The 20066-nt window shown below is 40.9% G+C and overlaps 1 protein-coding gene across 4 annotated transcripts in view; it reads right to left on the bottom strand.

Annotated features, from left to right (window-relative positions):
* The window catches only part of WDR26 (WD repeat domain 26), a 38838-nt gene extending 25687 nt beyond the window's left edge, over positions 1-13151 (bottom strand). For all 4 annotated transcript variants that reach the window (XR_015949351.1, XR_015949352.1, XM_088667372.1 and 1 more), the window contains exons 1-3: positions 12032-13151; positions 10101-10200; positions 9829-9885 (exon numbers count right to left, since the gene is read on the bottom strand). Coding sequence is in view for 2 of the 4 variants with exons in the window: in XM_088667372.1 (XP_088523498.1) it covers positions 9829-9885; positions 10101-10200; positions 12032-12414 (540 nt within the window). In the remaining 2 variants the exon portion in view is untranslated. The remainder of the gene's footprint in view (positions 1-9828; positions 9886-10100; positions 10201-12031) is intronic.
* Between the last annotated feature and the right edge of the window lie 6915 nt (positions 13152-20066).

The raw sequence follows: 20066 nt of genomic DNA, 5'->3' as shown, positions 1-20066 counted from the left end.
GAAGAGAGGGGTGTGTGTGTGTGTGTTTTTGTGTGTGTGTGTGTGTGTGAGAGAGAGAGAGAGAGAGAGAGAGAGAGAGAGAGAGAGAGAGAGAGAACGAACACACTGCATCTCCCTTTACCTTACAGTCTCCTACCATCCTTTTATAATATTGAAGTAATTTTTCAAGATACTATTCCTGCCTCCAAGTCAAACTCAATCCAAGCAGATATCCTTTCCTTTAAGATACCCACTGAAATGTTTAATATCTAATTTTTGCACACCCCTAGCATTTCACAACACCACGAAAGAGATAACAGATTGTGGACTGCTGTTCTGTGCTGTTTTGTTATCTTGTCATTGCTTGTTCTGTGGTTTTATTTTATGCTTTCAATGTAACCAGTACTTGTTTTGACTGTGACTTTTTGTAACCTGCCAACACTGGGACCATGTGGTGAAATGTACATATAATAAATAAATTACAGAAGAAAGGGAAGGAAATAGAGGAATGTCACAATTAAAACAAGTACAAAGTAAACAGGGGAGGAATGTGCAATTATTGCAGCGACATGTACAAATGATCTCATTTATCAAGGTGGAAATGGAGGTGCAGCAGCACAACACAAGGGAGCCAAGTCCAAGACTGAGACAAGGCCTGATATGCCATTCAAACTCAGACAGTGGAGGGTGCAATGGGGGGGGGGAGGTCACAAAATGAGGAAGGCTCCTAGTATAGGCTCCTAGGATTCTAACCACAAAGCTTGAAGTTGAATACATAGACAAATGAAGTGCAGGAGGTAAGATAGAATTCTTTTTTTTTAAAGGAAAAAAATAAAATTGATCATAAGGAAAGCTTTATTTTATATGCAAATGTAAGGCATCTTCACACTGATAATTGCTAAAAATTACACCCATAACCCTCTTGTTTGAAAGAGAACAAATCAAAAGTCAGTTTTAAAACAAAAAGTCATATACAACAGATTTTATCATTGTACAAGCTATGGACTATGAATATTTTTAGATTAATGAGAATTGCAACATTTATTGTTTAAATCAGTAGGAGAAATTGACAGGCAGATTTTGATAGACTAAAAAGTGTCCTGGTTAGCAATTTTTTAAAAATCTGATTTTTTAAAAAAATATATTCTTGCTACATAAAATGTGTGCATCACCTTAAAAACATGCACCTGCTTTAGAACTATTGTTTTTTCTCATATGCAGATTTAATTAATTGCTCAATCAACACTTAAAATTAACTAAGATTTATTTAATGAGATCACAGCTGTAGCACCAGCAAAGGTCCAGTACAGTTTGCTTCCTAACACATGGAAACAACATTGCACTCCCTAGCTACTGGCAGTCCTTATTTCAAAAATTCCAGATACCTGATCTGCCATTGAGTGTTTTTGCTTCGTATCCTTGCATGTCCTGAGTGTAAGCCAAACAGAAATCTTTTAATTTCACTACTGATCTCCTGTCTCTGGGCAGTAATAAATTCTGGACCATGTGTACTGGCTCCTACCCTGTTTCTCATATTTTAAGACATACCCATAAAATAAGCCATAGCAGGATTTTTAAGCATTTAAGGAATATAAGCCATACCCCGAAAATAAGACATAGTGATAGGCGCAGCAGCAATGCCGGCCGTGGCAGGAGGAGGAGGAAAAAAATAAGACATCCCTTGAAAATAAGCCATAGTGTGTTTTTTTGAGGAAAAAATAAATATAAGACATGTCTTATAATATGAGAAACACGGTAATACATTCCCAGGACCAATGTAAAAGATTGGCTTTAACCTTCAATGCCTTATACTGCTTGAGACCCCAGTACTTTATTGAACACCTCATCTCATATGAGCTACCCACTCAGAGGTCAGCTTCAGAGGTCTTTCTCAGAGTGCACCTTCCCATAGACATTCAGAGTGGCAAGTGCTAACCCCCAAAGAGACAAACCAGGTGCCAACATTAACATCTTTTATTCTAAATATTTGATTCTTAACAAATATTGCCATTATTGAAAGGGAATTATTTAGTAGTTCATGTTTTTGAAGGTGGGTTTTTTATCACTGTTCTGAAAACCATCATATGATCATTTGCAGCGTTTTAGTTTATTACTTTGTTTATTGTTTATGTATTTTTGAATTGTATTATTTCTTCTTCTCCTTAAGACTTTTTGTACAAGGCAAGGAATCATTAATATTTCAGTAGTGAAAAAGTCATGGCAATTATGCAAACAAAGTTTTGAATTTTGCTTTGTGACAATATAAAAGCATTTAGTTATAAACATATGTTTAAAGCAAGCCATTTGTGTGTATGTTAAGTTAGGAAATATCTGAATTTCTATGTGGAAAGAGAAACTTGATTTCATTATATAAATTCAAATTCATCAGCTGACTCATGGGAAGGCCCCGTATGGTTGCATTCCAAAGGGACAGCCAGTGGCTCATGTCATCATACAGCTCACTCTACAACTCCCTACCTCTGACTCCTGAGTGAGTCGAAGAGCATTTGTTCTGGTTCTTCAAACTGGAACGATACAGTTGTCACTAACTGTATCCTCTCCCCCATTTCCTTTGCTGGCGGAAAGAGCTCCGCCCTTCATTCCAGAACAGTATAGTCTCTCTTCAAAAATTAAACATCCTTGAGGTCCAACCTGGTTAAAATGATTCCAGATACACAATATACATGCACGTGTGTGAATTCAGAAGTGATTATTCAAAATCGAATACAGACGCCCTCCCATTTACACATGATCAACTCACACACAACTGCATCATAGACACACGGCACTGGGAAATAAATAATCGGATTCAAACCTGGAAATGGTGCGAGAGAGAGGTGGAAAGTCCTCGTGGCTCGCAAGGAGACCCTCCCTGGAGCCTGGTGCAGGACATCAGTGAGGGCAGAGGAAGCCTTGAAGAGACTGAAGTGCAGCAGGGCTTTGTTTAGGCTCCTCAGGCTCCCCTCCTAACAGCTGATGTGTACAGTAGCGCAGCAACCGCCTTTCCATGCATCCTTCAGCCGGCCCCAGAGATACAGTATTTTTCATGGGATTTTATTTCAAATAGTTTAGTTACAGATTTACATGTATCTCTCCCCGCACCATCGACAGAAATGTTGTTGTTGTTTAGTCGTTTAGTCGTGTCCGACTCTTCGTGACCCCATGGACCATAGCACGCCAGGCACTCCTGTCTTGCACTGCCTCCCGCAGTTTGGTCAAACTCATGTTCGTAGCTTCGAGAACACTGTCCAACCATCTCATCCTCTGTCGTCCCCTTCTCCTAGTGCCCTCCATCTTTCCCAACATCAGGGTCTTTTCCAAGGATTCTTCTCTTCTCATGAGGTGGCCAAAGTATTGGAGCCTCAGCTTCACGATCTGTCCTTCCAGGGAGCACTCAGGGCTGATTTCCTTAAGAATGGATAGGTTTGATCTTCTTGCAGTCCATGGGACTCTCAAGAGTCTCCTCCAGCACCACAATTCATCAACAGAAATATGATTGCCATTTCAGACTGGGTATGATTTGATATGGTTATGTTTTATTTGCCCTGCCTTTAGTTGGATATACAGTATTACTGAATTCTGTAAATTGCCTGTGGTTCCCTAATAATTGAGAAACTAATAAAAATAATTTTAAAAATATGGATACATATCAACCATTTTTAAAGCATTGTGTACACTGAATAGCATTCTGTCAGGGCCTAAACATAGGTTCCCAGGGAATTTTAAAAACTTGTTCTGTAAGCATAAATCAGAAAGAAGTATGTGCCAAATGGTACACATACATTTAAAATTATCTCTTGGCAATTACAACTTTAGTCTCTAAAACCACTTCAGCCTGTGAATAGTTACATAGAATCATAGAATTGTAGAGTTGTAAGGGACCTTGAGGGTCATATACTCCAACCCCCTGCAATACAGGAATCTCAACTAAAGCATCCATGACCAAGTGTCAAATCAAGGTTGAAATAAATGAAATGCAAGCAAGGACAACACAGGCGCCCTTTAGTCCACATGTGTTAGTTAACTAACCTTCTACAGCAGGGGTAACCACTGTGGTGCTCTCCAGATGTTATTAGAGGCCATCAGGTCGGAATAGCATGGCCAATCGTCAGGGAAGATGGAGACTGCAATACACCAACATCTGAAGGGTACCATGTTGACCCTCAAGATGTAACCCTTTCTAGAATAAGGAATTTTAAAATGTAGGCTTTATCCCACAGTACACAGAAAGCCTGTTTTTCCAAAATTAAGACAAAAACCTCCCATATCAAAAGCTCAACTTCAAAGAATGAGGGTAATCCAACCTAATATGCCACTGCATTTGGAGGCACACCCACTGCAGAATCTCTCCCAATACTGTCACCATGCACAGGAAGCAGCATATGTCAAGTGTCAGAAACCTGTGGCTGTCCCAATGACCTCTCTTCTAGTGTAGTTCACTTCACTTCACACTCGAAGACTACAGAACATGAAGAACAGCCGCTACAATAATGTGTAAATGAGCAAGCAGCACAGGACTTTTGACGCCACCTAAATTTGGCTTGGAACTAGTCACCTACATCCCTGAAACATACTATACCCCTGAATACACTTGGAGACTGTTCGGCATTGATTACAAGTTTATTAAGTTTTATACACAATAAAGCACAATGTCTTTCAGAAGAAATTATTTAATTTGCGATAATTATTAGATTATATCTGAAAGATTATTAATGATGAATTGGAATAGAATGAAGATATTATCAATATTGTATCAGTAACATCTTAATATAAGAACAATGCATTTTCTATTTCGTTATTGCAATCCAATTACAGTCATACCTCGGTTTAAGTATGCTTCGGTTTGAGTACTTTAAGTTTAAGTACTCCGCGGACCGTCTGGAATGGATTAATCCACTTTCCATTACTTTCAAGTTCACTTCAAGTTAAGTACGCTTCAGGTTAAGTACAGACTTCCAGAACCAATTGTGTACTTAAACCGAGGTACCACAGTAATAGACTTGGATCAAAGTAGTATAACTGAATATCCAGATCAGGTATAGATTCATGAGGTGGCTTTGGGTAAGAAGTAGTTCTCCATGTTAAATCCACAGATTGCAATGATCAACCTCAGGGGCATATATGCTAAATAATATACGATACTTAATACAACATTGAAAATGATGAACAGAGATGGCTACTTTAGCCCTTTTCTGCCATGCCATATCCATCAAGTGGCATCCAAGTAAGTCATACTCAGAATAGACCCATTAGTCTGAGTCAATAATTTCAATGGTCTACTTATTGGATCAATTCTGTTTCCAACAACAATATGGGATTTAAAACAAAATATTAAAATAACTATTCAGAGAAACAGAGGAAGTTAATAAACTTCTCTCAGATAATCTTTTCTATTGCTATAGAACAGGCACAGGCAAACTCGGCCCTCCAGATGTTTTGGGACTACAACTCCCATCTTCCCTGACCACTGGTCCTGTTAGCTAGGAATGATGGGAGTTGGGAGTCCCAAAACATCTGGACGGCAGAGTTTGCCTATGCCTGCTGTAGAAGATGTATTGGGTCATATATAGCAGTGGTCTTCAACCCCCGGGCCACGGACCGGTAGCGGTCCGTGGATCAATTGGTACCGGGCCGCCTAAGGATCATTAAATACAATTAAATTAAAATTATTAAATCAAAACAATCTAAATAAAATATAAACAATAAACGCCCCCCCCCTCAGCGGGCCACAGTAAAATTATCAAACGTTGACTGGTCCGCGGTGATAAAAAGGTTGGGGAGCACTGATATATAGGACCCATGATCACCCTGATTAATTCTGGATTGCCCTCTCTACAGTCTTGCTTGTCATTTGTTGAACAAGTGGTCATTCAGCTAATCCAAAAAAGCAAATGGAAAGAGCTATCATTTTTTTCTGGAGTCTCTCCCAATCCACCATTCAGCCTGGGTATGACAAATGCTAGAGTGAATGATAAGCACTGCTTTGCTTAGAGATCAAGAGGAGAAATGGAACCCCATCAATCTTGTTAGTTCTTTCTGTAGCCTTTGATACCAAGTCATCACTGCGGACATGAATATGGGGTCTGATGATTCTGTGATTCTGCTCAAGTGTTCCATTTTCTTTTGGTTTTTATAAGAACATGTAAGAAGGTGAAAGGACTATTAGTTATCCCCTTAGAGGTTTTCCAAGTGGCTCCTGCAAGGTAACTGGGCAAATTGATTTGGAGACACGATGTCATGGGTTATAAACATGAGCCAACTCATGGAACCCCACTCAAGTCCTGCAATCTTATTGCTCTGTTGGCCATGACTGAAAACACACACATGGTAGTATACATCTGAATACCAGATACTCTGAATGTTTAGCAGGAGGAGGACGGCTGTATTCATGTATCACTATTAAGACTGTGCACGGAATTCTGGCTGGAAACTTAGAAATAGGATGTTGGCCTGATTGCCTGCTCTGGGATGGCTCTCTTCATGATACTGGATGTTAGCAAGTCAAATGAAAAAGAATCTACACAAAGCTGTAATGACCACCGTTGGCAGATAGTACAAATGAGGCGGTGTGGAGAAGAAGGAGAGACACACTTCACTGACAACAATTCAGTCTCCCTTGGTCACTTAAGGCTACAGCCTGGATAGCTTTTAGAATTCTAAACTGTAACCTGCCTAGGGGCCTACTAGTGATGGGAAGTTAATAAATATTATTAATAATAATATCTATGTTGGCCTTTAGAGCCCCAATAATAATAACAACAATATAATAATAATAATAATAATAATAATAATAATAATAATAATAATAATTTAGTTATACCCCGCCCATCTGGCTGGGTTTCCCCAGCCACTCTGGGCGGCTTCCAACAGAAAAATAAAACACAATAATCTATTAAACATTAAAAGCCTCCCTGAACCTGGATGTACCTGTATGTTTGAACTCCATTGTATAATACATTCACACGTTTTTGGCGTGAACCTAAAAAGTGGAACATATGAAGTAAACCCTAGTAACTTCTAGCATAATTTACTAAGCATTTAAGGCTGCTGTCCTATGTGCACTTATTCTGAGAAAGTTCTATCGAACTCAACAGGACTTATTTCTAAGGAACCACCCACAGAATCAGGCTGCAGAGCCCTAAGCAGCTTGACCCAAAACCGCAATATAAATTTTCCCCAATCTCACATGAGATTGTTAGTTTGAAAGGTCAACAGAAACGCAAGCTATTAATCATAATGATAACTTTTTGTTTATTATCGGATTTGTTTGCATATACAGGGGATTTCTCTGTAATTGCTCTAATTTAAGATTCCTTTCCTTAAGATCTACTATCTCCCAGCCCTAAACATCTTTTGAAAGTATTGTGAGTGTATATATGTAGCACGTATGCATGTGCATGCACACACACAAACACAGGCTCTGATGCTAACTTTGCTTGCAGGAGGAGTTCGTTTTTCTTTTTCTTTTATATTTTGAAAACATATAATCTATAGTCTTCTAGATGAGGTGTGTACAAATTTAATATAAGAGAAAAAGAACACAGCTCCTAAAAACTACTTTTTAAATAAAGTTTACTAAACATCTTCCCATATTAATTCTTATTTTGATTCACCAGCAATTATATAGTACCATAGGACTGTTCAAAGAAAGGTCCAGCTTGAAAACACATTTCAAATTCATTGATTCTTTTATCAATGTTTTGAGGTACATGGAGCATCTCTCCCATTTGTAAGTGACATGCTTCTCATAGTTATTTCATATTTCAATTTATTGTGAAGGCTTAGCTGTCAGAACAAATAAGCAATACAAAAGTTTTATACAAAAGGAAAAGTGATGGCACAATGTAAAATCAAAATGTGCCATCATGAAAACAATATACTAGATATTATCAAAAAGACCCAAACATTGTCCAACTGCAGCATTTGCTAAAACAGCTACTTTAGCAGTTTCACCCCTGTTGCCTGCATCTAGCAGATATATAGTTTTAAATTGGATTGACCAAAATATAATCCAAATATAAAGACTTAGTCTTGTATATTTTTGGGTGTTCTATTACAAGCATAAACACATAATGTGAGAAGTATTCCACCCCTTAACTTCTCTCTCTCTCGTCTTAACATCTATGGATTTCCCCCCCTAAAATGACCCATAAAATATCACCAGAGGCATCAGTTGAAATCCCAATAAATTAAATGTCTTTCTGTTGTGAGTTCTAATGAGAAACTAGTTGTTCAGAATATAAAGGCAAACACCTATTTTCTAGGAAAAATACTCTGGATTTCATTCTCAGAAGTTTATTGTGAAATTATCTGAATAAGATTTAAGGATAAATTTTATTCTCAGAAATCTGAAGAGGACAAAGGTACTACAGTACAGTGTCTTTTAATTTTTTAAAAAATGTATTATGTATTTCTTATTCATCTTATCTACATTTGTACATAAATAGAAATACCAGTCTCTCCCAATTACTTCAATACACTTTCCCAAAATTGCTTTTTTGATATATGAATGGTGAAAACACTCCTTGCTCCAATAAAGGTAATACTCAAAAAGAATGCCAGTCCACTTCTATGCAATGTGCTCAATAAAAACACAAGATTTTACCTCAATTTATATTCACCTCAGTTACATTTTTTATTCCTACACAACTCTTGCACTTTATAGCATCTGTTTGTTCTGTTTGGTTATATTATCTAAGTACTGACTATCATATTATCAGCTGTCCATTCTTAAAGTGACACAGTTCTACTTGTCTGAGAGGAAAAGTTTATGCATGATTAGACTTTGATTTGATTAAAAAGAACAAGATACAAATACTTCCAGGCAGCAACTGAAGTTTAACAAAACATCTGTTTTTCCATACTTCATTTCCTGCCTGATGGGGGAAGGGAAGAGAGAACAGGAAAATATCCTTTTGACAACAAATAAATCAACCAGAAGAAAGCTAAACCAATATCAACCTATTCCTCACTGTTTTCATAGTCACTTTTGTAGTAGCGCTGTATTTTCCACTTGAATAAGAGGAAAAATACAGCACTATAATGACAGGGCAGCTGAATATATGAAAAAATCAGGGTTTTTCCAACTGAACCATACTCTGAGAAAAGCCCCTGAAATCAATGTACTTACATTACATTAGTAATTTCCATTTATTTGAATGGATCTACGGTACTCAGAGTATGACTTAGATGCATGCAACCTTCAGTACAGAAGAGTTTGGATGATAAGAGTGGTCGAGAGTATTTCATGTTTCCCGTAAACACAATACATTGTTTCCCTTTTGTGTGTGTGTGTGTGTGTGTGTGCGCACACACAATCGTTTTAGTTCCCATGTATAAATTTGAGCTATATCATCTCAATGATCAGAAGACTGCCTTGTTTTAATTAAACAGACAACTACAGAGAATGACCCAAGTTCTAGACAGCTACATAAATGCAAAAGTCAACTGAAAAGAGTCATTGCATTTCACTAATGTTTATTCAAATATGCCACTTCACAGAGACCATATATCATCCCCTGGAAGGCATGCCCAGAACAATTTCACTCAAGAACAAATTAAAGAGTTGAACACAAAAATGTATATATTTCTCACCAGTGACTTACAAGAGATTACTTATATATCTATGCCCACATTGCTGCAGGGTGTTCAAATACACTCATGACACGAGAGAGACATGACACTTTAAATTTTTTAGGCTTTTCATTACAAATATCAGGTGGGCTGGTGTATATACTTATTTTTTTAAGACACATGTGTACCCCAACACAAATTTGGGGGGAGGGGGAGGCATGGTATTACTACAAATAAAATAAACTATATCTGAAACAGTTCAATAATCTCTCTTACCACAATTGCATGAGGAGAGTGCACTAAAGGCTTGAGTTCATTCAGGTCGTTCTCAGCCTACAAGTAGCAGTTTTTAAAATAGAAAGGGAGAGAAAAAAGAGATAAACCAAGGATTACGAACAGCACCACACAACCAACAAATCTGCAACTCAGACCTATGGAAGCTTATTCAAAGTTAAATTTCACTAAGTTCAATGGATTTACTCTCAAGTAACTGTGTATAGGATTGCAGTTCTAGTGATAATTAGGCAGTTGCATGTCTCTTCCATTACCTTATCCCATTCTCCTTCCATGACATGATTGCGGAATTTGGTAGCAGAAGGATGTTCTAAACGACATCCTGACTCTTGCATTAGAAGATCAACAGTCTGGCTGCAGGAGAGAGGTACAGTATTTTAAAAAAAGCTGACCAATCTTATTCTTACAGTGAAGCCATCCATGTAGCCGTAAATCCAAAATATTGTTTAAAAAATATGTTCCACCTTAAGAAAAATAAGATGCTGGAATGTGTTCTAATGAATTCCAGCAAACAAACTTGTGCCCTCACATCCACAAGTTACATATGGAGTATAAACTTCACAAATATAAAGTTATTTTTCCTCAACTATTTTGATGATCAAGAAAAACATGGCTCCATAAAAACACACTGTTTTAACAACATGTTATTCATATGAAAACACAAACGTTGACTTTAGATTATAATGTGATTAGAACTACCTACCTATAGCAACTGGAATTTTGTTGATGCAGCGAGCACCATGTTATTCCCTACCAATATATCATCTGCCTTCAAGTCAGTTGTCCGTTAGGCTGGGATCTTAATAAAATAGACTATTCTATAACCCACAACCCTCCCCTTCACATTTTAAACTAAAAATAGCACATTTACTATGGTGTAGTCTATGAACAGTCACGAGTTGTCACCTGCTGCTGTAAACTTGCCCTATTTCAGTGGTGTGCTTGTTTCGTGCACCAAGTTAATTAAAACCAATCCATTCCCACAATAACACAAGCTCTTGGCATACAAGGGGCCATGATTTTCCTATAGTACATATTCCTACACGTCCACATCTCAATATTCTCTAGCTGTTATTATATTGTACTATTGTTGGGTTTGTTTTGTTAATCCAACTGCTGATGTCCTGCATTTATTTGCTTTTCACCCTCCCCCACCCCAGCTGCATGCCTATTACTCAGCTCAAAGTACTGCAGTGCTGCAAGCAACAGAATAGTCAACACATTTGACATTAATTTTCTGAAGTACTTATACACTGAGTATATTCAAAGACTACATTAGACATAGTTATATCCAAATTGCATTTTAAACATACTGTTCATCTTAAAGCCAATGACAGAGACTGTACAATCATAAGTATTTTGATATACTGGTTTGCTTTTTTTAACTCAACATACTTGTTTTAAGACTATAGACAAAGAGATTTCCGTACGCTGTTGTGTTGAAAATGCTATTTTATCTGTACCATCTTTGCACCAATTCACCTTTATTACTATGTTCTTGGGCCTTCGTACTGTCATAGTTGACAGAAGAATCTACCTGTTCTCGAGTAGGAAGTCCACACAGGACTAGGCCTGAAAAAATAGGCCCCATAGTTTCACTGCCTTCATCCCTTCATTCCCTGGATTTATCTCCTCCCCCCCACATCTCTCTTTGATATTAAACTGCGACAGAATAATCTGTGACAAAAAGTGCCCCTCCTTGGGATAAATATGGGCTAAGGCAGCCACACAAAAGTGTTGGATTCTCTCCCATGGGCATATAATGTGCCCTAAAATAAACAAGTCGGCCATGGCTATTATTCTCATCAGCACAAACCCTCATCTATTTTGTATCCTCCTCCCCCTTCTCAAAGATTTGGATGCAAAAAAGGCATTTTACAAGAGCAATACCCCCGACCCCACCCCAAGAGCTGGGTCTCCCTCAAACGTGAGCCTCGCCGTGATTCAAAAGGGGGGAAAGCACAAACAACAACGAGAAATCCAAAGCCAAAACAGAGGTTTCGGGAGATGGGTCAGCCAAAACGGTGTGTGTGTGTGTGTGTGTGTGTGTGTGTGTGTGTGTGTGTGTGTGAAATCTCATCTTTCGGGCCCACTTCCGCACCCCACGGAAGATTCCGCGCCCCACATAGCGCTGAGTTGGGAAGGGCATTAATGGAGACTCTCATCCTCAGCTTGCCCCACTTACTTGAGGCCCAGCCCGTGGAGGTGCTGCCCGATGAGCCGGATCACGTCCTCGTCGGACTGCGAGAGCCGCTTCTTCTTCTTCAGGGCGCTGCCGCCGACCCCGACGCCGCTGCCTCCCCCCATCTCGACGGCGGACCCCCCGGGGGCCGAAACCCCGTTGTTGACACTCGGCCCGCCGCCACCCCCGCCGTTGTTGTTGTTGGCCGACGGCAGAAGCCCGTTGGCGTGAGCGAGCTGCTCCCCGGCGCTCGAGCCCGAAGAGGCCTCGCCGTTTTGGGCGCTGAGGCAGCCCAGCTCCGGACCCTGCGACGATGACGGCGGCGGCGGCGGCTGTTGTTGTTGCTGCTGTTGCTGCTGACCCCCTCCTGCCCCGTTGGCCTGCATGGCGCTGCTGCTGCTGCCGCCGCCGCTGGCTCTGAGGGGGTTGGCAGCAGGGGGGGCGAGCCCGGCGGAGAGCGAGGGGGACGGGGACGAGGTGAGGCCTGCTCTGCCCGCGGAAGCCCCGGGCTCTCCTGCTCCCTCCGCCGCCGCCGCCGGGGAGGCCCGCGCTTTCTTCCGCGGTGGCGGGGAGGCTCCGCCGGTGTCCGAGTCGGAGGAGGAGGAAGCGGAGGCCAGAGTTTCCTCGCCGAGAGCGGCCGTGGTGGGAAGCCGGGGGGGAGTGAGGAAGGGGAGGCGGGGGTGGGAGTGGGGTGGGGGAGGTGGCGGGGGTGAGGAGCGGGGTGGGGGGAGCCTTGGTCCCTCTTCCTCGACGCCCCTCAGACAGCAGCGGCCGCCGCCGCCCGCTCTAGGGTCCCTCCAGCTAACGCTGCCCGAAGCCCACCGCCTGGCAGCCCCAGGCGCCCGGCCCACTCCTCTCCACTAGCCCGCTGGGTTTGTGGCTTCTCTGCCTAGCTGCAGCCTAATGGAGTCCGGGCCGGGACGTCACAGGAAATTCCTATACTGCCCCCTACACTCACTTCCGCCGCCGCCTGGGGTAGGCTCTGGGGGTGCAGAGTGCAGAAGGGGCAGCCTAGGGCCAGTGGCGTGAGGGGCTCCGGCTGGCCTCCACAGCACCACCCGCTGGGCGGGCACAGACCCTGCTTGGGGTGGCTGAGGTGGGCGCTTTGTCACCGCACCTGACTGTTTGCGTGAGGCTGGCTGGCTTGTTATGATTCTACCTTGCTTATCTCATATGCCCATATAGGGCAAGGCTGGAGGTATATGTAAATATATACACACCCCCTCATTTCCCCGTGCTCTGAAATGGCACACATAAACGGGAACTATCATGTTGATGTGCTCCGAATTTGTTTGACTGAAACATTGTTTTATAGTTACCAATTACTTTTTTTTTTAGAAGTGAGTTGAATCTTTCTATTCGGAACAGCAAAGAGCCTTGTGGCCAATGTGTTCATCTTTAAAGCGCCGCAAGACTAATAGGGCTACTGTTGTTTCAGTTCTGAGTGGGTTTCTTCCCTTTCTGGCATGTATGTATATGTATATGTACTGTATATGTATATGTATATGTATATGTATATGTATATGTATATGTATATGTATATGTATATGTAGATAGATCGATCGATCAATCCAGTCCTTTTTTCTGGCGTGATGCAGGGGGGTACGCATACCCCTAAACATTTTGTGAATCTAAGTTTGGTTTCATTGAGGGGCAGAATTACAATAAGAGTAGGAAAAAGAGTTACCCCTAAATATTTTTTTTAGAAAAAAAGCACTGGATGTTGGATAGATGGATATACCTTTATCATCAAAGTACAGTAACAGGTGTTTGTAAGAAACACAAACATATTTGCATAAAGTGTTTTCAGACTAAAAAATATCCCTCCCCCTTGTTTTTGTGCCCCTACCTTGAGCTAGAACTTCAATATTATTTCCCCACACAATAGAGTAGGAGTGGCAAGCCCTGCCTTACGGCAGGAATTACAGTATAGCCTTTACCATTTAATGGGGGAAAATGGGGCTCTGGTGTTAGGGGGCAGTTGTGTATAGCTTTTGCATAACAAAATATACATGATAACAATATATATATAATAAAATACTCCCCCCCCCCTAAAGAGCAGGGGTTAGCTTTAGTACTGCCTTCTGTTAAAAAATACTAAATGTTGTAAAATGCTTTAAAGTGAAAAGTATTTCAAGGGAAACAGAACATTGAGGGAGGGAGTAAACCCTATGACAGGCCAGTCACTATCCAGTAGATGCTTGTGGCTCTCATGCCAATACATTCTATGTAGCGCTAACAATCACAAAAGGATATACTGTGGGCAGGAGTTGTGTTTTTCTCAGTGACAAAATATTGTAGCTTGACGCATGGAGAAATATTGCAGCTTGGTGTATGGATCTTCCTGGTTTTGCAGAAATCCACACAATGAATGAATAACAACTGCTTATTGATAGTGCTGAAAACTCGAAAGGACCCAACTACAACTGGGTCTGCCTTTCCATTAGGCATCTTGTAACTAACCCTTGCCATCTCATACCTACAACAATACCTATATAACTCAGGGTAACAATCCATGCATCTAATTATATGGACTCCAGTTCACAAAACCTTGTGCCATAATAAATTTGTTTTTAAGTCTTGGAGGTGCCAAAATAATATTTATGATCTTTGGCCTATAATGCTGGTGACTGGTAATTCAGATATGAAGCTTCTTCATATGATGCTGACCTCCCAAGTGCACTAGGTGAGTCTTGTTTAGTTTCCATCTTTTTGGAAGAGACATCAGAATACAATTATGCTACTCCTTCTCAACAAAGATCCTATGGTACTTTTTACAAGGCATGGGCGTTGGCCAGCCTTGTGCCGTGCCTAATGCCGATTTATAAAATGTAATTATCCGAGCATCCTACCTAAATAGTACCACCAGCTCCCACAGAATACAATGCTATTTCTCACTTCCTGCCATTATATTGATGTGTAATGTCGCTGAGTAGCAGTGAACAGCCAATGTATATACATATGTAATGAACAATAATTACATTCAAAATGCCTATGGTCTCTCACTATAAATTGTTATTATTATTTATCAAATTTCTGTACCACCCTTAATCCAAAGATCAAAGTGTGGCTTACAACAGAAAAACACAGATATACGTACCACAATAACAAACAAATATAATAACTCAAGACACAGCATTATTATTTATTAAAGTTCTTATTTCTAAAAAATTATCACATATTAAATTATTATTATTAAAATATTATGGATTGAATTTCTAGACCACCCATAAATGTTATGAAGCGGCAACTTCCCCTCCGCACAGTTCTTCAGGTAACAGCAGACATTTAGGCTGCAATTCTAATGGTATTTACCTCAGTATATATCTTTAGATTGCACTGGTAGAGCACTTCACTCACAACAATTATCAAACAGAAATAAAAATGTATAAAGGTTAATACTGAAACATTGTTTAGCTAAAGCATGCCACTACTCCTCACTGAAGGGGCTTACTGTGCCCGTTGTTAAATACACATTTGTTACTATACCATTTATGTCCTGCTAAACTAACCTAATCCATTTTCTTCATAAAATATTAGAGGGATATTTATTGAGGTTGATGGTGGGGAAAACCCTGCATCTTCTGCATTTATCTGCAGTTTCAGGTGTTCACACAGTCAAATGCTGATATTTCTCCACTTTTCAGTTTTTCATGCAAAAATGTGTATCTCACTAGAGAGGAAAACATTTTGAGTGACTGGTGCATACTGAATGTAATATTGACTCTTTCCTGGCTGTTGTCCCATCCCTCCTTCACTATCAGAGCGTCTTCCTTTCTTTTAGGGGTGTGGCAAGGGTAAAGTTGCACTATCACTTCAGGCCAGTGAGTGACTAAAAAGTAAGTTGAATGTGGCAAATGTGCTGAGAAAGACAGAATTTTTTTCTAACTGCAGCATAAAAATACGCTCTTTCAAGATCTGTAGAGATGTGACCAGAAGAAAGGGCTTTATTGTACTTGATCACATATCTTTCAATAATAAAAATAAATAATTTATAATTTAAGTTTCCCCAGCCACTCTGGGCGGCTCCCAATCGAGTGTTAAAAACAATACAGCATTAAATCTTTAAAACTTCCTAAACAGGGCTGCCTTCAGATGTCTTTTAAAATAAGATAGCTGCTTATTTCCTTGACATCTGATGGGAGGGCGTTCCACAGGGCGGGCACCACTACTGAGAAGGCCCTCTGTCTGATTCCCTGTAACCTCACTTCTCGCAATGAGGGAACCGCCAGAAGGCCCTCGGCGCTGGATCTCAATGTCCGGGCAGAACGATGGGGGTAGAGACGCTCCTTCAGGTATACAGGAGTGAGGCCGTTTAGGGCTTTAAAGCTCAGCACCAACACTTTGAATTGTGCTCGGAAATGTACTGGGAGCCAATGCAAGGAAGATGTTTGCAGTTTCTCTAAAACGGGTGAGCATCCTCTTTTCTGTTTTAGTCGCCTCATGAGAAGAGAAGACTCCCTGGAAAAGACTCTGATGTTGGGAAAGATGGAGGGCACAAGGAGAAGGGGACGACAGAGGATGAGATGGCTGGACAGTGTTCTCGAAGCTACGAACATGAGTTTGACCAAACTGCGGGAGGCAGTGGAAGACAGGAGTGCCTGGCATGCTCTGGTCCATGGGGTCACGAAGAGTCGGACACGACTAAACGACTTAGCAACAACAACAAGAAGAACATATCTCTGTATTCCTAGTCACATTCCACTACTTTTCAAATATAGTCAAACTGTAACTGAATCTGTTTGAGGAATTTAACCACTTAAACAGAAATGCTTAGGGTTAGAGTTCTTTCCAATATTTTTTTTAAATCATCAAATATTGTGGTTTTGTCAGTGAAATGCTCTTGTGTGTGGTCTCTGCGTGTGTTACACTACAGCTTTCCTTTCAAAAATAGTTTGAGTTTATGTTTGCTACTCACATATAACAATATTGGATCAGAGCTGTTGCTTAGAATAGCAATGATCAAAGACACTTTTTTAAAAAAAGATTTATTTTTAAAGACAGGGAAGTGTGCCTCACTCTTTGGTATGATGCACAAACTAGTCGTTAATGCTGCAACTTGTAAGGTGTTAATTACATCCAATTATAACCTGAGTAGCCTGCCCTGGTATTACAGTGCATCCTGGCACTCCTTTTAATTTTTATTTGCTTATGAACTGGAATTGTCATGGTTCCCTGGATTCATATAGAAAACATAATTGTAAACATCTGGAAGCTTTGTCTGATAAACATCAATTGAGAACAACTTTTTTTTGGTTACAGGTAGGTAGCCGTGTTGGTCTGACACAGTCAATACAAAATAAAAAAATCCTTCCAGTAGCACCTTAGAGACCAACTAAGTTTGTCATAGGTATGAGTTTTCGTGTGCATGCAGGGCCAGCTCTAAGGCAAGGCTGGGTGGTGCAATGCGCCAGGGCACCGGGCCGCCAGGGGGGCGCCGCGCTATGCACGGTGCCAGACAGCCGCGCTGGGAAACGGGGCGGGGGGGGGGCAGAGGGATCTTTGCACCAGGGCGCCAGATACGCTTAAGACGGCCCTGTGTGCATGCACACTTCTTCAGATATGCACACTTCTTCAGATACTGAAGAAGTGTGCATGCACACGAAAGCTCATACCTATGACAAACTTAGTTGGTCTCTAAGGTGCTACTGGAAGGATTATTTTATTTTGTTTTAACTTTTTTTTTTGTTTCTATGATTACAGTACCATCAGGCTATTGATGGGCTATTTCTCTAGAAAAAGAGGTGCTGGAATTCACCATGAATTCTTTTAGAATCGCAGTGGAGTTCCCATGAGTTCCAGCTGGAAAAAAAGCCCTGAGTACCATATAGCTAATTTTCAAAATAGGTGTTTTATAAGTTAAAAATGGTACACAGTAGAAATGAGAAGAACTAGGAAGCTCCATAGGTTTGATTCTAATCACACACACACATTTCCACTGAAATGAAGAGAATGAACTTTTGTGTTACTTAATACTATCTGAACACCTTACCTTTTCGCTACTGGTTGTACAGAGTGGTTTATTTAGGCTGTGTCCACACCATTTACTATGTACAGTACTTAATGAATTTCAAGTGCTGGGTTTTTAATCCATGTTCACCTGATATTAAGCAAAATGCACATGTATCCTATACTTTGTTATTATATACAGTCATACCTTGGATCCCAAACACCTTGGTACTCAGTCATTTTGGCTCCTGAATGCCACAAACCTGGAAGTGAGTGTTCCAGTTTGCAAGCGTTCTTTGGAACGTGAATGCCTGATGGGGCTTCCACAGCTTCCGATTGGCTGCATGAACTTCCTGCAGCCAATCGGAAACCATGCTTTGGTTTCCAAATGTTTTGGAAGTCGAACAGACTTCTGGAACGGATTCCATTTGATTTCCAAGGTACAACTGTACTCTTGTTTGATGCGTTGGTGATCAGAGTGTTGGACTAGGACCTGGGAGGCCAGGGTTCAAATGTCCATTCACCCATGAAGAGCATCTTGGACCTGTCACTGCTTATTAGTCTAACCCAGGTTTCCTCAACCTCAGCCCTCCAGATACTTTGAGACTACAATTTCCATCATCCTTGACCACTGGTCCTGTTAGCTTGGGATCATGGGAGTTGTAGGTCAAAAACATCTGCAGGGCCAAGGTTGAGGAAGCCTGGCCTAACCTATTTATTTCTATATATTTTATTTTTATAAAAAAATTAATAATTGACTATAGATTTGGTACCTGTCATAAGAAATGGATCGTGCTGTTGAAGGGAGGAGGGGATACAAAGGAGGAATAGAAGGCTGAAAGCAGGAGCAGAAAATTATAAATGCAGTGGAGTTAGAAACATGTCAGCAGGAGAAACAGCGCTGAGTATCATGACACATTGCCATTGACACAAACCTCCAGCTCAACTTCATTATCCACCCACTACCATCTTATTGTGCATTTGCTGTGTGCCGTTATATTGAATATGCATGATACAAAATGGTGCTCAGGATGGTAATGCTTTGGTTCAAATTGATCATTTGTAACCTTAAAAAACAGCCTCTTTCCAAAATTGATTGAAAATCAGCATCTAGTGATGAACAAGTGGCAGTGGAAGTTTAGTTTAAGAAATTATTGTTGTTGTTGCCACCTGTCTGTCTCAAAAGAGAATGGAGCAGGGGTCAGCAAACTTTTTCAGCAGGGGCCGGTCCACTGTCCCTCAGACCTTGTGGGGGGCTGGACTATATTTTGAAAAATAAATAAAAATGAATGAATTCCTATGCCCCACAAATAACCCAGAGATGCATTTTAAATAAAAGGACACATTCTACTCATGTAAAAACACACTGATTCCCGGACCATCCGCGGGCCGGATTTAGAAGGTGATTTGGCCGGATTTGGCCCCCGGGCCTTGGTTTGCCTACCCATGGAATGGAGTGTGCCTCCAGGGGTGAAATCAAACCAGTCTGTTAGTGGTACCAAAGTGACCGCCCAGGGTCTCAAGCCTGGGCAATGTGTATAGAGGTCCTGGGATACTCAGACGACAAGAGCCCCTCTCAACCTCACCGTTGTCGTCTATCAACCTCCAGACACTATAAATTCACTGCCTTCACTGGTTCTGATTTGAAAGAAAGGTAGAGCTGGGTATCATCCGCATACTGATGAACACCCAGCCCAAACCCCCTGATGATCTCTCCCAGCAGCTGCATGTAGATGTTGAAAATTATGGGGGAGAGGACAGAACCCTGAGGCACCCCACAAGTGAGCACCCAGGGGTCTGAACACAGCCCAGGAGGAAGGAACAGAACCACTGTTAGTGTATATCCCTAACTAGGTTTTTTAAACAATCAAGTAGTATATAAGCTTACTTTGTGGGCAGTTTGCAGGCGTGGACTAGCATTGCACACAATTTTCACGCAAGTTTCTCTTTCAGAGAGTCCCAGTTTGTAATCTGTTCTCCAGCATACATTTTAACCCAGAACACTACTGGATCTCTTGAGTGAGGGATAAAGTTCTGAAACAAGGACTGCGCCTACTTTTTTTTGAAATAAACTGAACACCACTCTAAT

This window comes from Zootoca vivipara, chromosome 3 (assembly GCF_965207765.1).
Source record: "Zootoca vivipara chromosome 3, rZooViv2.hap1.1, whole genome shotgun sequence".
Classification (NCBI taxonomy): Eukaryota; Metazoa; Chordata; class Lepidosauria; order Squamata; family Lacertidae; genus Zootoca; species Zootoca vivipara.
The sequence above is the reverse complement of the archived record's forward strand: the minus strand, read 5'-3'. Positions and strand labels throughout refer to the sequence as shown.